This window comes from Monodelphis domestica, chromosome 3, assembly GCF_027887165.1.
Source record: "Monodelphis domestica isolate mMonDom1 chromosome 3, mMonDom1.pri, whole genome shotgun sequence".
In the NCBI taxonomy this organism is placed as follows: Eukaryota; Metazoa; Chordata; class Mammalia; order Didelphimorphia; family Didelphidae; genus Monodelphis; species Monodelphis domestica.
In genome coordinates, this window is record NC_077229.1 from 402,459,356 (window position 1) to 402,479,481 (window position 20,126).

The 20,126-nt window shown below is 35.1% G+C and overlaps 1 protein-coding gene across 14 annotated transcripts in view; it reads left to right on the forward strand.

The window, feature by feature from the left end:
- FHOD3 (formin homology 2 domain containing 3) overlaps positions 1-20,126 on the forward strand; it is a 719,587-nt gene that overhangs the window by 128,798 nt on the left and 570,663 nt on the right. For all 14 annotated transcript variants that reach the window (XM_007486745.3, XM_007486741.3, XM_007486739.3 and 11 more), the window contains exon 3: positions 19,616-19,680. In XM_007486745.3, coding sequence (XP_007486807.2) covers positions 19,616-19,680 — 65 coding nt within the window. The remainder of the gene's footprint in view (positions 1-19,615; positions 19,681-20,126) is intronic.

The following is a 20,126-nucleotide window of genomic DNA, read 5'->3' on the forward strand; positions in this document are numbered from 1 at the left end:
TCTCCTCATCATTTTACAAAGAGAAAACCGAGAGAAATGCAATGACTGCTCCAAAGTAAGAGAGAGAATTTGCACCATTCTCCACTCTCCATCACAAAATACTTTGTAGAGTGAAAATGTCAGCAAAAAGTAGAGAAAAGAATTGGGAAACTGTGACATTACTGTGCTCTACTGGAACATGTACATGGTATATCCTCAGATGAATGGACCAAGGTGTCCAGAAGGGTATCCTTGACATTTTGAATGATGTCCATACTAGTAAGCCATTGGTTAAAAAATTCCATGTTGTCACATGTTTCAGGTGAACAGGCATATTTCAGTAGGAATATAGGATGCATCTTGCTTAAAAACTTATAGCCAACTCTAATTTAGGCTGATTTCCACCTTGTATGTACATGTAGATCCATTAATTTGTGCAAATTAATTTCTTCAGGCTCTCCATTTGACATAAAGGAGCTATCTTTAATTTGGCAAGATTTTCTTTCGGTCCATTAGTGCAAGAGGTCTCCTATTGGTAATCTATTACTGTTTTGATTGATCATGACTTGTACTGCTATGGTACTGGAGTGGCCACATGGCAAGAGGGGAAAGAGTAAGAGATTTAGAGTATAGGCCTATGCGCAAACATTTAATGCTTTTGAATCTCAGTTTCCTCATTTAAATTCCTTTTACCCTTTCCTCATGGGGTTATTGTAAAATTTAAATATGCGAATATGTGTAAAGTGCTTTGGAAACTAGAAAGATTAATTTAAATGTCAGTTAAAATTTCAATCTATTATTCTGATAGCAGCTAGTCTGATTCTCATCAGGTTCTTCACTTCAGCATTACTTGTTTTAAAATAAGTTTTATTGATGCTTTTTGTTTTTATACAATTTGATGATTTCTCTCCCTTTCCAAACTACCATAGAATTGAATTCTTCCTCATAGCACAGAATAATAGTTAAGTAAAAAATACCCTCTGACAACAACCACATCTGCAGAACTGCTTCTTGGTACAGGCATCATGCAGGAATTTTGTCCTTATGTGGCCCAGAAATAGTCACAAGATTTATTTCAAATGTAAGTATCTTTTTTGGGGGTGGAAGGAAGCTTTTAGCTGGGAGCCCATCATCTCCAAATGGGATAATGTCTTCAAATTCCCCAGTGTGGTTACAACTTCAGCGGTGCAATTTTTTTAAGTTTATGAAGTCCATTAAATTTGTTTGGAATAGCTTATTTAGCTTTATTGTTGTGATGGTGATGATGATGATTGTTTACATCTACTTTGGAAGTGAGGCAGGAGGGTATAAAAATGTTATGTGACTTTTGGAACCTTACCTTGTAAGACAATGTGACCCAGCCAAGGTTAGATTTCCCAGATCCCAGTACTTTGCCTGAGCCCACACTTTGCCTCTTGGTAACAAATCCCTGATGATGAGTAGTTTAAGCTAGTGGAAATTATGGTTCACTGTGTGCTTGTTAGCTCAAAACTGCTGAAATGAACATTGCCATTGTAAGCCTGGTTTTCTTATTTAGCTTTTGCAAAAAACTTTGTCTAATTAAGAGCAGAATACGATCCCTTGATCATAACAGGTAAAGTCATTCATAACTGGACCAAGGATTTCTAGGGATCAGTCTCCTTTGTTGAGTTCTCAGTGTGTTCATAGACATCATTTGGAGAGAAATGGTCCATTCAGAGCCCCTGTCTAGTATGAGTTTCTATCTGTTCCCTGTAAACAGTAATTTGCTAAAGCTCTACACTCCAATTAGCTTTGGGCTCTCTCTTTCTCCTCCTCTCCTTTTTTCTCTTTCTTTTGCTGTCTTCTTTGTTCCTCTTTACCCAGTACTCCTTCCCTCTTTCTCCAGACCTCCCTGTCTCATCTTCCTCTCTTTTTCTCCTATTCTTTCTCCTTTCCTCTCTTCCCTGTCTGTGTCTCTGTCTCGCTTTGTTTCTTTATTTCTGTTTCTACCTCTATCTGGCTCTGTATCTACGTCTCTTCTTCCTCTGCTTTTGCCTTTCCATCTCTGTCTCTCTGTCTCTGGTTCTCTTTCTGGCTCTCTCAGAATAAAGAATATTCATCTGAGACATTATATGATACCTTTATTTTTCAAGTTGTTTTGTGGATTTCCCAAGATGTGCCAGAAGCCACACACTCTATTAAGGTAGCTTGCTTAATGGATAGGGTCAAAGTATGATATATTCTCTGGTTAAATGAATTTTCTAGTTCACTGAAGGGCAACTCATTTATGCAACAAAACTACCAGATTCCCAGTGATAGCAAGCAGGGAATTGCTTTACCTGCCTCTTTCACATAGGCACTAGTTGCATTCTCAATTATTTATTTTCAGAAATATAGAGACTTTATCAACTGCCAATCTTCATTCTAGTAGCCAGTCTCTTAACTTCATCATTAGTACACTTTGAAAGAAGCCCTATGAAATATAAAATGAGAGTTGTGTTGGATAACTTTAACAAAGTGGAACAGGAAAAAATAAATTCTGCAAACTGCCCAAAGGTAAAAAGTAGAAAGTTCAGGAAGCCTATAAAATCAGTTGTTAAAAAAAAGTTTATTTAGAAACATGAGAAAGCATTTATTAGAGTAATCAGTTTTAAAGAGGCAGTGATAATAACATAAACCCCAAATTTTTTTGCATTTTTTACCTACCTAATTAAATCTAGAATAGCAGTTCCTAACCTGGGGGTCCTGAACAAATACTTTTAGAATATTTTGACAAATATATTTCATTACAGTTGATTTCCCTTGTAATCCTATGTATTTTATTTTGTACATTTAAAAACAATTTTGAGAAGGGGTTAATCAGTTTTACCAAACTACTGTAATATGGTAATATGGCTTTCCCGAAGTTTAAGAACTTGTGATTTAGAGTCCTAATCTATGTTTTCCATTAAGTTGTGAATTGTAATTTCTTTTAAAACTTTAACAAATCTAAGCAAGATTTATTAAAGTATATTTTTATTTAAAAATTAATCAACACTTAAAACAAAAGCATAGCATTTCCATATGCAAAGTATAGCAGAAAAGAAAAAGATGATTGCAGATTACTTATTACCTTCAGGATCAAATTTCAAATGCTTTGTTTAGCATTTAAAGCTCTTCACAATCTTGCCCCTTCTTTTTTTCCCTAGGCTTCTTATTTTTTACTTCCTTCCATATACTTTATCATCTAGCAACTCCTGAATTCTTGTTCTTTGTAGGCCACACTTCATCACTTGACCCAAGTCTTCTCTGTGATTATTCTTGATTGCATTGAATGCTCTCCTTCTTTATTTCTACCTTTTGGCTTTTCTGTTTTCTAATACCTGTGTGACTCTGGGCATGTCACTTAACCTCTGTTCACTTCAGTTTCCTCAACTATGAGATGGTGATCATAATAGCACCTATCTCTCACAGCTGTTGGGATGATCAAATGAGATAATGAGTTAGCATGATATTAGTGTTATGTCTAATTATAATGATAATTATGAAGATAACTACTAAAGTGTCTTGGTACATGAATTCTTTAGCTGCTAACAGTGTTTTTCTTTGACCTGAAGGCTCTGGATTTTGGCTATAACATTCCTAATAATTTCCATTTTTTTTCTCCAGGAAGTGACTAGTGGATTCTTTATTCATTCACTTTATTCCTTGGTTCCAAAAGGTCTGAAAAATTTTAATTTGTAATTTAAAAAATGTGGTTTTTAGGTAGTCCAAATGAGTTTCAGATTAGCTCTTTATAACTTCTTTTGCATGTTGGTTTTTTAAAAGAAATGGAGATAGATTCCATTTTCTTCTAATTTTTTAGTCTTTTAGTTTTGTTCTAGTATTTCTTATTGCCTCATGGAGCCATTGATTCCTGGTGAATTCATTCTAATTTTTGAGAAATTTGGGCCCATTTCACTTCTAATTATTTTCTTTAGCACTCTCATTTGTTTTTCATTTAATCATATTTTAAAACCTTATTTCTTACAGATTTTTTTTCATTTCATTTCACTTCTTATAGAAGTGTGGCATAGTTTTGTGTTTTTTGAGACTTTGCTTGCATATAGTATGAAATTTTTCTTTTCTTCTCAGTTTGTGGCTTGGGTGCCCCTGGATCCATACTATTTCTTTATTATTGGCGTCTTCTCTTTACTAATTTTTTTTCAGACATATTTACTTAGTTGGATCTTTGCTTCAAGGCTAGTATCTGTAAACTTCTACAAGGACTGATGGGGTATTGGTTGGTTCTGATATATACTATTTAGAGTTCTATCATTGTGTCCTCAAAGTATGTGAGCTCTTTGTTTTCAAGGACTCCATGGGTAGAGGCCATGTGAGCTGCAAAGTTTAAGAACTCTAAGGGAAGGACTTAGAATATGAATTGATTACTGCCCTCTTGGTCTTAGCTTTTTTTTTTTCAACCCTTACCTTCAACCCTTACCTATCAATTCTAAGGCAGAAAGGCAGTATTGGGTTAAGTGACTTGCCCAGGGTTGCACAGCCAGGAAGGGTTTAGCGCTAGATTCGAACCCAGGATTTTTCATCTCCTGGCTTGGCACTGTACACTGAGCTGTGTTGCTGTCCTCATAAGGCTAAGCTTTGAAGCCTCCTGGTTCTTATCAGGGATCAATGATACAGCTATAGGCTCCAGGTTTCTACAGCTCTCCCTGATCACAGGTATATCTTGCTATTTCCAGGCAGTTGGCTGCAGGCTGCAAGTTTCTCTGGATTGTTCCTAATGCACAAAGAATGCCTCTGTATGATCTGTTAACAGAATGGCTTGACCTATTCCCTAAATATGTTTATCATAGTTTCTCCTCGAGTTTCTTTATCATTGCTTTGTTAGGAGCTGCTGCCCACCATCTTTTTTAATCTGTTGGGGAGTAGTTGTGACAAACCTTGGGTTTTCTACTGATCATGAAATCATTTTAACTGGAAGTTAGAACTACTATTTATGTTGCAAGGATGAATATTTCTTTTTTTCTTAATGATCACTGATACACTAAGGGAAAATAACTTAAGGGATTCAAATAATAACTCAATAGATACGTCATTGATTTAGACATTTATTCTAGTGACATGAATTGCAAGAGATCCATCACTTTCCCATTCAGTGTGACTCTTGTCCATGACTCCCAATAAATTGACCAAAAAGGAACCATCCAATATGGTGGAGGCCTTTATTTCTCTTGATATTGTGAAGATACCATTGACGTGGTCAGGCTTTCTAATTCTAATCATTTGTCTTTTAATATATAGATAACTCCTCTTCCCTTCATATTATACAGTTCTTTGGTTATATCTTTTACTCCTGCTTGTCTTCAAAATTGCTCATTGGTTATATGTTGTTTCCTAGTCATAGCCAACACATGCCATTGCTGTTTGTATGAAATTCCTGTTCATTCCTTTGATATCTGCTGTGCCCCATGTCTTATAGCTATAAAGCAACATCAGCAGAATTTTGGGAAATATTCTAGAGTTTGAGGTCATTAAAGGACATTTACTTTTTCCTAAAGGCAGCCTAGTCTAATTCTAGACCCAACTCATAGTCCATTTATATTATCTGTCCTAGATAGGCATGCTGAAGGACAAGTTCTGTACATTTTCTCTCCAAATGCATATTATAGTCAGGCAACAGACATTTTTCATCTGTTTTGCTTTTTTTCTGAATGGATCATCAAGCCAAACTACTCTTTTGAGTGGTTAGTTCTCTTCTAGAAGGTTCAATGATGTTCTTTGTTATGAGGAAACCTTCATAATGTTTTTTTAAGTCATATTTTGATTCAAGAAGAACAAGTAGGGGGCAGCTGGGTGGCTCAGTGGATTGAGAGCCGAGCCTAGAAATGGGAGGTCCTAGGTTCAAATCTGGCCTCAGCCACTTCCTAGCTGTGTGACCCTGGGCGAGTCACTTGACCCCCATTGCCTAGCCCTTACCACTCTTCTGCCTTGGAGCCAATACACAGTATTGGCTCCAAGACAGAAGGTAAGGGTTTTTTAAAAAAGAACAAGTAGAGAATACCAATATTCACAGAAAATATCCCTTCTGCTTGGACTCTATGATGGATCTCTTTCTCTTTCATCATGGTGAACACTTCAAGGTAACATATATGTCTTCCTATTTAATGACTTACGTACTGTTTGTGATCAGAGGGTCACTGTATAGGGTTGTTTCTTTTGTTATAGCTTGCAGAGAATTTTGAAGTAGGAAGGTAAAACAAAGATAGAAGAAAGAATAGGAAGGAAATAAAAAGTAAAACCTGAAGATGAAAATAATTTCATTTGAGCATTTCCTTCTGAATAAATGAGATGTAAAAGATTCTATTCATACTAATTCAATATTTTCTGAAAATAAATTGCAGGAAACATCAAAATCTCTTTAAGAATTAAAATATTCTTTAGTTCTATGTAACAGACAGATAAGGAATAGAGCAGGGATGAAAGAGATGGAATTGGATTGGGGTAACCAAGAAGTCCTGGTGATATTGGTGAGTACAATAAATTGTCTGATATCTGGATGAATTCCAGACTATTATTGTTTCTTGAAAGTCTTGATTGTGATATTATTGTCAACACCAGTGTTAGAAGGTTTGGTCATTTGATGAATGAAATTTTATACTAAATGATATAAAGGGAGGTGTTTCCTACCCTCCTCTGTTTTATAACTTCCATTTAAATAACTTGGTAGAATCATTAGATGAGTTGGATGTCTGCTCTACAGCCACAGCAAATGGGATGAAAAGTAATTCCCCCTCTGCTGAGAATACTGCTTTGTTTTCTGAAAGAATGAATTTTATACAAACCTATTCATTAATTATTTTCAAAAAGAAGATTATTTTCAATTTTCAATTAGTTTCAATTTTAATTTCAATGTACACTAAAAATCTAAAAGCATCCTATTTGATATGACTTGCTAATGTTTAAATAACAAACAACTAAGTCCAACTGGCTCTTCATTCAGTTATTTGGCAAGGTCCATTTTTTAGGTAACCTGTTATGACAATTCCATTAATATGCACAGTCCTACTTAACATCTGTCAGAATCCATAAGAATAAGATTCTTTTGTGGCTAAGGTGGTCAATTGGTAATACTTGCCTATAAAATTGTTCATACCCAAATTGCTACTTCCATGCTTTATGATGCATGGAATTCTTCAGGTTCAACTAAATATTTTTCTAAATGTGTACAGTACATTTTGGTATAAGTTTAGCCTTACCTACAGCCAACTCTTTAATCTATCTTTGAAAGAATCTTTGTGGCCTTCAATCTGAGCAAAAATTTAGGTCAGCTCTGAATGTTCAGAGCTTCAGACTGCTTCAGCAGTCTGATTTTTCAAAGCATATGAATTCTTCAATTCACAACAGCAACAAAAAACATAATTGGGGCACTCATCAGAGATTTAAACTATTAATTGAATGGGATTTGGCACTTGTCAAAGGCTAACTTGAGACATCTGCTGTTTGAGAGAATGAATATTATGGAGGGGTTAACAGTCCATTTATCTAATTTTGTTAAACTCTAATCCTTTATTAAGTTAGATAATTCAAGAGAAAGGTACCTGAATTACATTGTTACTTCCTATCATCTTTAAAGTTATAGGGCTCTAAATGCTTTCACTCAATATTAGAAGGTTATAGAAAAAAGTATTTGTTGAAGTTCTCTGTTTTAAAAAGTAGTATTTCAAGGCATTGCCTCATGTTATCCAGTCCTCCTTAGATGAAATTTCCTACAATAAATTTCTCTTTGGAGTTCTATAAGAATTGGAAGGATCTGCATAAACTGATGTGGAGTGAAATGAGCGCAACCAGCAGAACATTATACACAGAGACTGTAACATTGTGGGATGATCAAATGTAATAGACTTGACTACTAATAGCAATGAATTGATCGAGGACAATTCTGAGAGACTTATGATAAAGTATTGTGGGAGTAGAAATGCAGAAGAAAACATATGATTTATCACTTATTTGGGTATATGATTTGGGGTTTTGGTTTTAAAAGATTACAAAAATGAATAATGCAGAAATAGATATAGAGTGATAATATATGTATAATTAAGTGGAATTGCTTATCAGCTCTGGGAGTGGGGAGGGCAGAAGGGAGGGAGACAATATGAATCATGTAACCATGGAAAAATACTTAAAAAATAAAATTACATTAATAAATTTCTCTTTGAGAAATTTTGATTACTTTACTGGATGACCTAGTAGATGAAATGAAGTTAAACAGGGGTAACACAGTTGTGATTTTAAAATATCTGGCTAGATTAGGATTTAACAGCAAAACAATGTTATATTTAATAGAAGTTATTATAAAGTTAAACATTTGAGTTTAAAAAATCACCTCCATGCAGGAGTTCGTGTGAAAAAGACTTGGGGTTTTAATGGGTTTCATACTCACTATGTGGCTAGTGTGACATGGCAACCTAAACATCAAAAGTGAGCGTTGGCTTCATTAAGGATGAATCGCATTGTAAAGTCTGCTCAGGTCAGACTACCCCAGGAAGATTGGGTCCAAATGTTCTATTAATTCTAAAACAATTTACAAATATGAATTGCCATCTTTTTATTAATCAGTTTTATAAACTATATATTTAGTGACATATTGAACCATTTTATTTTATAGTTGAATGAATTAGAGCCCAGAGATATAAACTTATTTATAGTCACACAGGGAGTAGTAATTAGCAGAGCTGCAATTTGAATCCAGGTCCTCTGAATTCATAGTCAGTTCTCTGCCAATGATAAGCTACAGTGAAGGTAGCTAGGCTTCTATAGGGATTGGAAACTACTATGCCCAAGCTAGGTATGAATGTGGGATTGATTAATTATATTGCCAAGAAGTATCTCTCTTAATATCTACAATGGGCCAGCATTATGCTAGACTCCTGGTATGCTGTTGTTAATGTTGTTCAGTTGTGTCCAACTTTTTGTCACCCCATAGACCTTCATGTCAGGCCCTTCTGTCCACTATCTCATGAAGGCTGTCCAAGTTCATCTTTATTATTTCCATGACACTATCTATTCCATCCGTTGCCATCTTCCTTTTTAAAAAATCCTTACCTTCTGTCTTAGACTGAATCCTGGTCCCAAGGCAGAAGAGCAGTAAGGGCTAGGCAATGGGGATAGAGTGATTTGCCCATGGTCACATAGCTAGGAAATGTCCAAGGTCAAATTTGAACCCAGGACCTCCTGCCTCTGGGCCTAACTCTCAATTCACTGACCACCTTGCTGCCCCTCTCCCTTTTCCTTTTGCCTTCAGTTTTTCCCCACCTCAGGTTCTTTTCCAATTAGTTCTCATTATGTGGCCAAAGTATGCAAGCTTCAATTTCAGCATTTGCCCTTCTGTTAAATAATCTGAATTAATATCTAGGTATTGACTGATTTGATCTCCTTGTCCAAGAGACTCTCAAAAAATCTCTGGCACTACAGTTTAAAAGTGTTGGTTCTGCAGCACCTGGCTTTTCTTATTGTTCAACTCTCACAAGCCACATACGGCTACTGGAAAACCAAAACTTTGTATGTGGACCTTTGTCAGCAAGGCAATGCCTTTGCTTTTTAATATGTAGCCCAGATTTGCCATAGCTTCCCTTCCAAGGAACAAGTGTCTTTTTAATTTACTGTCACCATCTGCAGTGATCTTTGAACACCAAAATATAAAATCTGACATTGCTTCCATTTCTTCTCCATCTATTTGTCAGGATGGGCCAGTTACCAAGGTTTTCATTTTTTTAAATGTTAAGCTTCAAGTCAACGTTTACACACTTTTCTTTCTCAGCAAAAGGTTTCTTAATTCTTTTCTTTTTGCCCTCATTGTAGCATCATCTGCATACCTGAGATTTTTGATATTTCACCCAGCAAGCTCCATTCTGGTTTTTTATTCATTGAGTGTGTATCCTTTTGCATGATATACTCTGTATATAACTTAAATAAGTAAGATGACAATATAAAACTTTGGCAGTATAACCTTTTCCAGTATTAAACCAGTTGGTTTTAACTATTACACTCTGGGAATACAAAGACAGACGTGAAATGCTCCAAGCTCTCTTATATTATAATCGTGGGGATACCGTACATGGAGAGCTCTATAAAAATACATATGCTAACTGTAGAGAAGAAGACACTACCAGCTAGTGTGAATTGAGGAAACCTAGGAAGGACCTCTCACAGAAGGTACCTGAGTTGAGTCCTAAAGGAAACCTGGGATGCTTCAAGGCACAAGTAAGGAGGGAAGTCATTGCAGGCATGGAAAACAACCAGTACAAATGCATGGAGAGGGTATGTGGAGTGGTATATTTGAGGAATAGCAAATAAATAGCCTAGTATGACTGGACTGAGTATGACTGGAAGGAAAGTGATAGACAGACAGAGAAAGTATATAATATGAAGGAAAATTAGAAAAGTTTCAAGTAGGTCAAGATGTGAAGGAGTTTGAATGCCAAACAAGTATTATGTACATATAAGATATGCACTGACTAGAGGGAAGGCACAGAATTATTAAACAATACTAAAGAAGTCAAATCAGTGGAAATCCAAGATGGAATAAAATGGGCATGAGAAAGATTCTGTAGTAGAATCAGTGGGTGTCACCTACAGTCTCTCCAAAATTTTCATAGCACTCTTTCCAGGAGACAAATCACTATTCCTTCTTTTCTACATTTGAGCAAGTATCCCAGAAGTCGAAGGATGATTACATGAAGCACCTACCTAATGTAATTAAGACTAAGCTGCCTAAGGAACATAAAAATAACCTGGAACACTGGAGAGTGGGGATGGAGATTTAAAGAGAGGCATTAGAAAAATATTTCCCAGGCCAGATTATATTGTGGGCTTGCAAAATATCTAAATTCTCTAATGAAATCTCAAGAGACTCAGTGGCTAGCAGGCAGGGTCCAGGAACCAAGGAAAAGGAGGGAGCTGGAGTGATGGGAGAAAGAGTTAGTATTTTAAGTTTATAGATCTAAAGAAGGGAAGATCTTGGGTAGTAAATGGTTTGTGGGCCAGTAAATATTTGCCACAGACCAAGAACTAGGAAGTACTGGGTTAGATGGTCTAGAGCATATTCTGACCATTTTTAAAGGCCACATAAAACCTTAAAATAATAGCTCAAATAATCTGTGGAATATTTTTTTTACATTATTGGTCGAAGCTTTATCTCTATAGAGAAAGCTGAATCAGATATTGGAGAATAGTAGGTCCTGGATGTAAATGGATTGGATCAATTTTTCTGATAAAAATTTTAAAGAAGTTGAATCAGGGATATATAGTCCAAGCAGCAAAAGCAACTAATTTGTAGCATAAGCAGGAAGTTGTTTCAAAGCTCCTGAGACCACAACACATGAAAAAAGGAAATTTTCCCCTTGCCTGGGAAAAAATATTTCTAAAATATGATAGGGCAGGGTCCTTCAGTTGAGGAAAATAAGTGTGAATCTCCTCTGTTTTGCCCAAGTTAGAAGACAACTTACTTTTTTGGAGAAAACCAAGTGTGGTTTCATCAGATGTAGTCAGTCTGTCTTGAGTATTCAGAAACTCTAATTGGTTACTAGAAGAGAATGAACATTACTATTTTATCAAGGTTAACCACAAGAATGAAGAGCTTGAAGAGTTAAAAAAGGGAAAATGGTGTTGGGATGGCTTTTTATGAAAATCCTGGTGTTTATTTCTTATGAAATCTCCATGGTATTTAACATTGAGAAAAACCTTACCAGCATTTTGAATTTTGAAATCCTACCATTCATGTGACTGCTCTGAAAACAATTAAAATTTTATCAAAAGATTACTTATTGAGGGATGGAAGATAAAAAGTGGAATTCCATGTTATTATTATAAGAAATTTAAAAAAGCATAGGGCTACTTTATTGACTCCTGGATGATTTTAGCCATTCCAATGTTAGATCCTTGAGGGCAAGAAATGATTAATTTTTGTCTCTATGTCATCAGTGCTTTGAAAAGTGCACGTGACATAGTAAACAATGAATATTTGTCAATCAATTGATCCCCAAGGATACATGCCTCCCATGCCTTCTTATGGAATAAGAATTTTTTCCATGTCTTTCTGTAAATTCTTTCTTTATAGTATTTATCTAGATGCACTGAAAACTTCTGAGCAAGAAGTTTTAAAACTTTTTAATTTTTTTGGCCATTTTGGTGAAGCCTGTGACCTTTCTGAGAATGATGTTTTTGGCCACATAAAATACAACACAGATATTACAAAGGAAACCGATTATATAGAAATAAAAATGTACTTTTTCCTCTCCAATTTAATGGAATAAACCCCTGAAATCTCAGATTAAGAACCTCTGTTGTAGGTCTTCTAATATTTTGTGATTTTCAGTTCAATTCTTGGGTTGCTCCCGTGTTATCCTTCATTTTTACTACAGCACCATCTACCCCCTTTCTGGTCATGCATTTCTTCAATATTCTTTTATGCCAAGTTATAAGTCACATGTCTTTAATGCAAGACATTGTTGGTAATATACTGTAGCCTGCTTCCACTCACCATGCCTCTTTCCATTGCTCATCAAACCCACCAGAATTTGTGATTCTGCTGAGATTTGTATTTTCTATTACTCTCAGCAGCATCACCGAGACTATTGAAGTTAAATCCCTTCCCCCTTTTTAGAGGGGTATAATCTGGAATCTATGATTTCATTTGGTATACACCTGGTGAAGAAACTCTACCAATGAACACCAATGATTGTTCAGCAATTTTTGTCCTAAAAACTTCCCATGGAGGGAATAAGAGATTCAAGGACTTGCTTAGGATTTCTCAGTCAATATTTGTTAGAGTCAGAACTTGAAGCTGGTCTCTCTAACTCTGAGACTGCCTCCATCTCACTGCTTATTCTATTATTTGAGATAAAGTCAAACTACATGTATTTTTAATGAATAAGTTATTCACTTGTCATCATTGTATGATGATAATTAGACTGATTTTGTAATCCTAGATCTAGTAAATTTAACAAGTTCTCACTATACACTAAAAAAGGATTTGAAATCAGGAGTCCTGGGTTCTAATTCCAACTACATCGACGACTAAGAGTATGACTTGTGTTTCGTTATCTACCTGAAGATAAAGTTAGAAAAACTGATCTCTCAAGATTCCTTTCAGGTTGTGTGTGTGTGTGTGTGTGTGTGTGTGTGTGTGTGTGTGTGTGTGTGACTTGCTACTTTGGTGTCTACACTTTGTCAGATTCGAGCAAATAATTCCTATATCTACTTTTGATTTCAACATTTCCTAGGGCATCCAAGCAAGTTTCATGGCCAGTCCTCAGGATAGTAGTTCCAAACTTGGGTTTTGCTACACTACAAAGCATCTTAAGCTATTTTAGAGGTTGCCATTTCATTATTAAAAATGGTGAAAAAATTAATTTTGTTGCTTTATTTAAAAATACATACCACACTTAAAGGGTACTTTTTTTTTTTTGGCAGAGAACAAATTTGCAGAGCTCAGTCTGTTTAAAGATAGTGTTTCTCCATTCTTATCCTTGGAATGAGAATCTCCAATCCATGATTTGGGGGATCAGTTTCAGTGGGTTTCCTGGCAGTTATACAGACCTTATTTTAAAACTGATTTTCATAATTAAGGTTTCTGGGCCTAAATTATACCCAAGAACCCCTTAATTTTAGACAAGATATATTATGTGCATCTATGAACTTCTGGCAATGTATAAAGTAATGTGGTAGGTGGTTTTAGTTGTTAGCTATTGTAGCATTTTAGACCTAGAAGGACCCTAGAGATCATTTAGTCTAATCCCCTAATTTTTACAGATGATGAAATTGAGGCTCAGAGAGGTTAAGGGACCTTTTCAGGATCACAAAGCTAGTTAGTGGTATAACAAAGACTAGGTCCCTTGACTCCAGTGATTCTTTCCACTATGCTACTGTTGCTAATGAAATGATATATCATAATGAATATAATTAAAAAGGAGGGAAAGGGAGAATAATTAACCCAGAATTCTCAAGTGTGTAGCCAAGACAGAGAACTGAAGTTGAGTTGGAAAGGGAATTTGCACAGTTGAGTTTAACTTTAGGTAAAATTACATAGTCCTCAATATTTAACTGTAAAGTAAAAACAAAACATTTTTTCTTGGATTGGTGGTCATTTAAATCTATCACAGCAAATATGCAATGTGTTATGTTTATTTAACCTTCTGAAAAAGATGCTTATTCTTGACACTTTAGAAACAGAAATAAAATGAGCATATTTTAAAAAATCTGTTTTGACTTGGCATTATCCTAGTAATTTCAGCACATATTGACTTTTACCTTTAGTCTAGTTCTGTATTATTAATTTTTCAAGAGTTTTGACAATAATAATTTCCTGAAAATTATTCATAGAGGCAAGATTTGTATAGGATACTAGAAGCAACTTAGTCCAAAATCATATGCAACCTTTGGACACCCGTGATAGGGAACAGAACAGGGTGAGAGAGAATCTTATGACAAACTATTAGAGTTCTCCTTTAGATTTCATCCATTAATAAACATTTTTTGGTTATTACCCTTCATCTGTGAATCAATCTCACTGGACTCTTTGTGCAGTCCAGGTCTCTCTATCTTGTTTACAAGTGTATATATACAAAAGAAATGAGATTAGTTTGATATTTATCTTTAGTGAATCTAAGTGCTTATAAACCATCTACTTGATGATCTATTTTAGAATTTTTCTAGGATGTTATCTTAAGCTAATAATTTTGTAGTTTTAAAAAGTCCTCCTTTTGTCTTTTCCTTTTTTATTAGGATATTTTCTTTTTTATAGGACATTTGTTCATAGAATCATAGATTTAGAGCTCAAAGGGACCTTATAATCCATCAAGTACAAGCTACTCATTATATAGTTGAAGAAATGGATGCACACAAAGGGTAAGAGGTTGTCCAGGTACAAATATCTAGTATCTTGAGGCAGGATTTGAGCCTGAATCTGACTTGACGGTCTGTTCTGTTATTGTTCATCACCATTATAACGCATCTCTTATTCTCATGATTTCTCACATTTCATTAACAGCAGTTTAGTGATTTCATTTTTAAGTTCTTTTAGTATCTTGGGATAGAATTAATTTGATTTGTTGAATTCCTTTTAAATGACTGACGTCTTCCCCTTTTCATTCCTTTCTCCCTTCTCCCCTTCTCCCCTTCCTTCCTTCCTTCCTTCCTTCCTTCCTTCCTTCCTTCCTTCCTTCCTTCCTTCCTTCCTTCCTTCCTTCCTTCCTTCCTTCCTTCCTTCCTTCCTTCCTTCCTTCCTTCCTTCCTTCTTTCCTTCCTTCCTTCCTTCCTTCTGAAAGAGAGACAAAGATATTGTGATGATAGCATATGAAGTGAATGAAAGAATGATGCCATTAACTGAAAGGGAATAGTTAAGAGAAAGAATAGGTTTTAGAGGGGAAATGAGTTTGGACATAAAAGTTCATCCTTTGATATAACCTTTAACAGAGAACTTTCAATAGAATTTTGGGATAAAGGTTGGATTTAGAGAAATGATTGTATGCTAAGGATGTTGAAGGACTGAGTATAGATAAATGCTGTTGGGAATTGGAAGGTTAACAGAGGAGAAAAGATAATTGAGGATTTATTGAATCAAAGGAAGATTTTTATATTTTTTAGGAAATCTAAACATGTTTTGAGGAAGAATTGGAGTCAGCAGGAGGCAAAATAGAAGATGAATGAAAAAAAAGATGGGAACAACAGACATGGTAGACAAGAAGAATACTTTTCCTGAAACAGGAAGTAGATGACAACATGAAGAAGTTTTGAAATATGAAAAAGGGGAATTAAGAAAAATCATAGGAGAGGGTCTCAGTCTTAGGAAGATAGGAAAGAAGATCATAAACAGATATAGAGGACTGGAGTTGGGTAGAGTTCTGGCTTAATGTGAATGGAAAGGTTTTTAAAAATTTCTACAGTGAATGCAGTAGAAGTGAAGACTTGGATTTTCTCCAGCAGCTGTGAAGACCCAGTTGTTAATACTGAATGGCATAAATTTATGGTGAACTTTATTTTATACCTAATGAAGAGCTATTGAACATTTTGAAATTGTAGTGACATATTGACAGTAAAGTTTTAGGAAGCTTAATGTGTCAAGGGTGTAAAGAATGAATGTTGATGAATAAGGGACTAGATTGGGACAGGAAGTTAGGAAATGATAGGCAAGGAGTCCTATAATGAAACTCTCTTCCTCTTTGATCTCCCTGATCAATACACTTGATTTTTTTCTACCTGCCTGTTCCTTCTTTGTCTCCTTCTCTGATGGTAGAAGAGTAATTTATTCTTTTTATAGTGATATGTGGCTTCCAAAGTGGTTTTCACAATCCAGTGAAATAGGTCCCTGATATACTAATGAAGAATCTAACTTTTACAGGTTCTGTTAACTCTTTTACTTTAGACTAATTTTGGCTGAAGATATTCCTTTTGTATATCCTTATAGTGTAAATTTTAACTGATAGCTTAACTTTGGTTGGAGAGTCAAAGATGCTCAATTCAAAATTCTAGCTCCAGCAACCTATTTATTAGCTCTTTTACCCTAGGTGAATAATTTAAACTTTTCAATCCTGATTTCACTTCTGTAAACTGTTGAGTAATAATAAAGATTTACTTCAGAACTATCTTATGAGAAGAATATAAAACTTAAATGCTTCAATGGATTGGTGGTTATCCTCAAAAAGCGCAGATTACAGCCAACTCATACTTTTTAATTGTGTGTATGATTTTGATTCTGTGTCTTTCTGTAAATTATCTAAAGAGGATCTCCTCAACCTACTAGAGGTCTTTTCATAGATCTTTTAACTTCCATGTGTATAAAGATCTGCAAATAGTAATCATTTATTATCATTCACTCTTGGTTTCCCTCCTTTTCTTGATTATACATTTTTTGAATGACAACTTTCATAGGTGTGAGAATACATTGAAGAGAATATCGACATGGATAGAGATCATAGAGATATTGAAGAGTTGAAGTCTTTCATGTAGCTATTTGCCAATTGGGTTCTGACCTTACCTCCTTTTATAAGTTTGGGCCTACCGTCTCTAATTCTTCTCTTGTAAGAATTAGCCTTGATACCATCTTCAATTCCACCAGCAATCAATAGTCTCTTCCCCTATTAAATCTCTCAGTTTTTTTTCTGTTTTATTTCTCTCATGCACTTCACAGCTTTCTAAATTTTATGCTCATTTTCTCTCCTTCCTCCCTCCTCTTTACCCTCTATATAGTTTGATAGATAGAGGGGTTTGTGTGTGTGTGTGTGTGTGTGTGTGTGTGTGTGTGTGTGTGTGTATGTGCTTGCTTGTTTGTATGTAGTTCATTTTATACTGTGAGCTCTTTGGTGCCCAGGTCTGTATCATGTTTCATTTTTATATTCCTAGCAATTAGGACAATGCTTTGTGTGTAGTGTAGGTACTTAATAACAAACTGATGAATCTAATGGGATAAGAAAATAATTATATTTTCTACAGAAAAGAGAAAGTAAATTATTTTCAGTTATTCACTTGAAGAGTCACAGTTGGAGAATCATCCTGGAGTTACAAGGTCCTGGGTTCAAGTCCTACTTCTAAAACCTACTGATTTTGTGATCTCTTGGGGCTTCAGGCCACTCTAAGATTAAAATTACAGAACAATAGTTGCTGGTACTTATGATGAAAAATGCCTTCTGTCTCCAGACAGAGAACTGACGGACTCTGAATACAAATGGAAAATGCTATTTTTTAATTTTTTCTTCATTTTTTTGTTTGTTTTCTTCCACAAAAGGACTAATTAGGAAAAAAATTTTTTTACATGATTGCTCATGTAAAATCTATAATCAGATTGCTTACTGTCTCAAAAGGGTGGGAAGAGGAGGGAGGGAGAGAATATGGGACTCAAAAATTAAAAAAAAACCACATTAATATTAAAAATTGTTTATGCTTGTAGTTGGGAGAAAAACAAAGTGTCAAAAATAAACAACATCAACTGTTATCAATCTGCAGTGGTGTAGAGAATTTCCTTACTTGGAGCTCTATATAACAAGGAGATCATATATCTACACCAAAAAACAAGTCACCTGAAAGCGTTTAAGCTCCTTCAGTATCTGTGTCTGGTCTCAGAAAAAAGTCATATAACTTATCCCATAAATTAACAGTGAACTCTGCAGAGAGGCAACTTAACCTCACTTTAAGGGTAAATATTATCAGTTTTAAGTGGGAATGATAAGAAAATTCCATGATATCTTTGGGCTGATATTATGGTATGGACCGAGTATCCAGTAGAGTGTGCTTGAGGAGGGCTCTTCTGTTAAGATACCTGCATTTAAGAACATTAAAGATAAATTTGTTTATGCTGTGCCGCAGAGCAAAAATCTCTTCTCTAACAGGTTTCACCATCCTTCTCTTCATTGTCTTGCTTTCTCTTCTAGAAATTCTTTTAGGAATGGAGTGGAAATGATGCTATTTCTATGAAAAATAAACATCCAAATCCAGAATTTTGGGGGGGTTTATATACTGATTTAACTTTGTTCACTTTACTCTCCATTTTTGTGGTTTGCTCTGCACTTCAGGAAGTCAATGAGAATTCTGCACTTTTCAGAAACAAACTGACAAGAGACACCCTGGGTAGGAGTGCCCAAAGCTCAGCATGAGAAAAGACTCTCACTTTGTTTATTCTCAATAAGAAGTGAATTAAAAAGTAACCAATGATACAAAGTAGAAGACTACATTTGGTTCTTTCTACTTTGAGCCTCAAAATCTTTCTCTGTGCCTTGCATTTTCTTGCATTGATTACAGAAGAAACTAAACCCGAACCATTAATTTCTAATTGTGCTGACATGCATTCCCTTTTAAATTTTATTTTCTAGAAATGTAAAAATAGCTGTGGACGTGATTTGTTTTGGAACAGACACAATTCAGAGATTTTACATTTTGGAAACAGAATTCTAAAATTTCCCAAAATGGTAAATCTATGAGAGCATGCAAGCCTTGAAGATGAAATAATTTTTCAGGGTTTGGCAATCTGATATACATGTCAATCTTGATGAACTATTTCTGTTGATATACCACTCATAAATCATATTTAATGTAGTTTTGTGGGTTAAAGTTAGCATCTGAAAACATATCTTTCAGCTATCCTGACTTAAAAAAAAGAAATTGGGAAAGAATATTAGGCTTAAATTTTCCCTGAATTCTCAGGATTTGGTCATCTTAAAGGGAAAAAAAGGAGTTAAAAAGACCAGTGAAACAACTGGCCACCTGTAATTGTTGTATAGCCATCAGACATATTATTATTATTTTTAAAAAGCATCCACTGAATTTGAGCTCCTGCAAGAAAGAATATTCTTAATATAACTAGGTGGAACAGTGTTTAAAGTCCTAGGGCTAGAGTCTGGAAGACTTAAGTTCAAATATGAACTCAGACGCATACCTGGGCAAATCACTTAACCTCTATTTGCCTCAATTTTCTCATTTATAAAATGGGGATAAAAAATGATGCCTACCTCCTAGGATTGTTGTAAGGATCAAATGAGATACTTGTAAAGAGCTTAACATGATGTCCTGGCACTTAGTAATAGCTATATAATATTACTTATCGTTACAAATAGAAGAATTAGTTTTGTGCTTGGGAGTATCACTGTACATTGGCAGGAACAAACTGAGATTTTCTCTGATGCTCATAGTGTGTTTTCACTTTCTCTAGGAGGGGCAAGAAGCATAGCATAATCCTAAGGACCCAACTCTCAGTGAGAGTCCACGCCTGCATTGGTAAGTAGCAAATTTCATGCTCTTTTGCAAAGGCAGGAAAATCTGCTTCTGTAATGGCCGTTGTAATATTCTATTGGAAAGCAGCATTTTTTGAGAGTGAAATAAAATGTATTTCTGTCACTTCTAAATGACTATTTTCACTAAGCTAATTGTAACTTTGGTCTTTTATTGTTACAAACTTACAGGGAGGGCAATGATTTTTTTATTTGCCTAGCTACTAATGTAGCTTAGGTTAAAACAGACAGCTAAGTTACTAAAGCTGCTTTTGGGGAACAGAGTAAGGAAGATTTTTATATTAAAATATAATATTTATATTATGTAAAATATTTTACATTTTTATATTTATATTGACATAGGCTTTGCTGGTGGAGCTGACCCTAGATCCAAGGAATCTAGCTACAAGGGAGGGAATGAGCTGCTTCTTTAAGTCAGAGTCATAGTGAGCA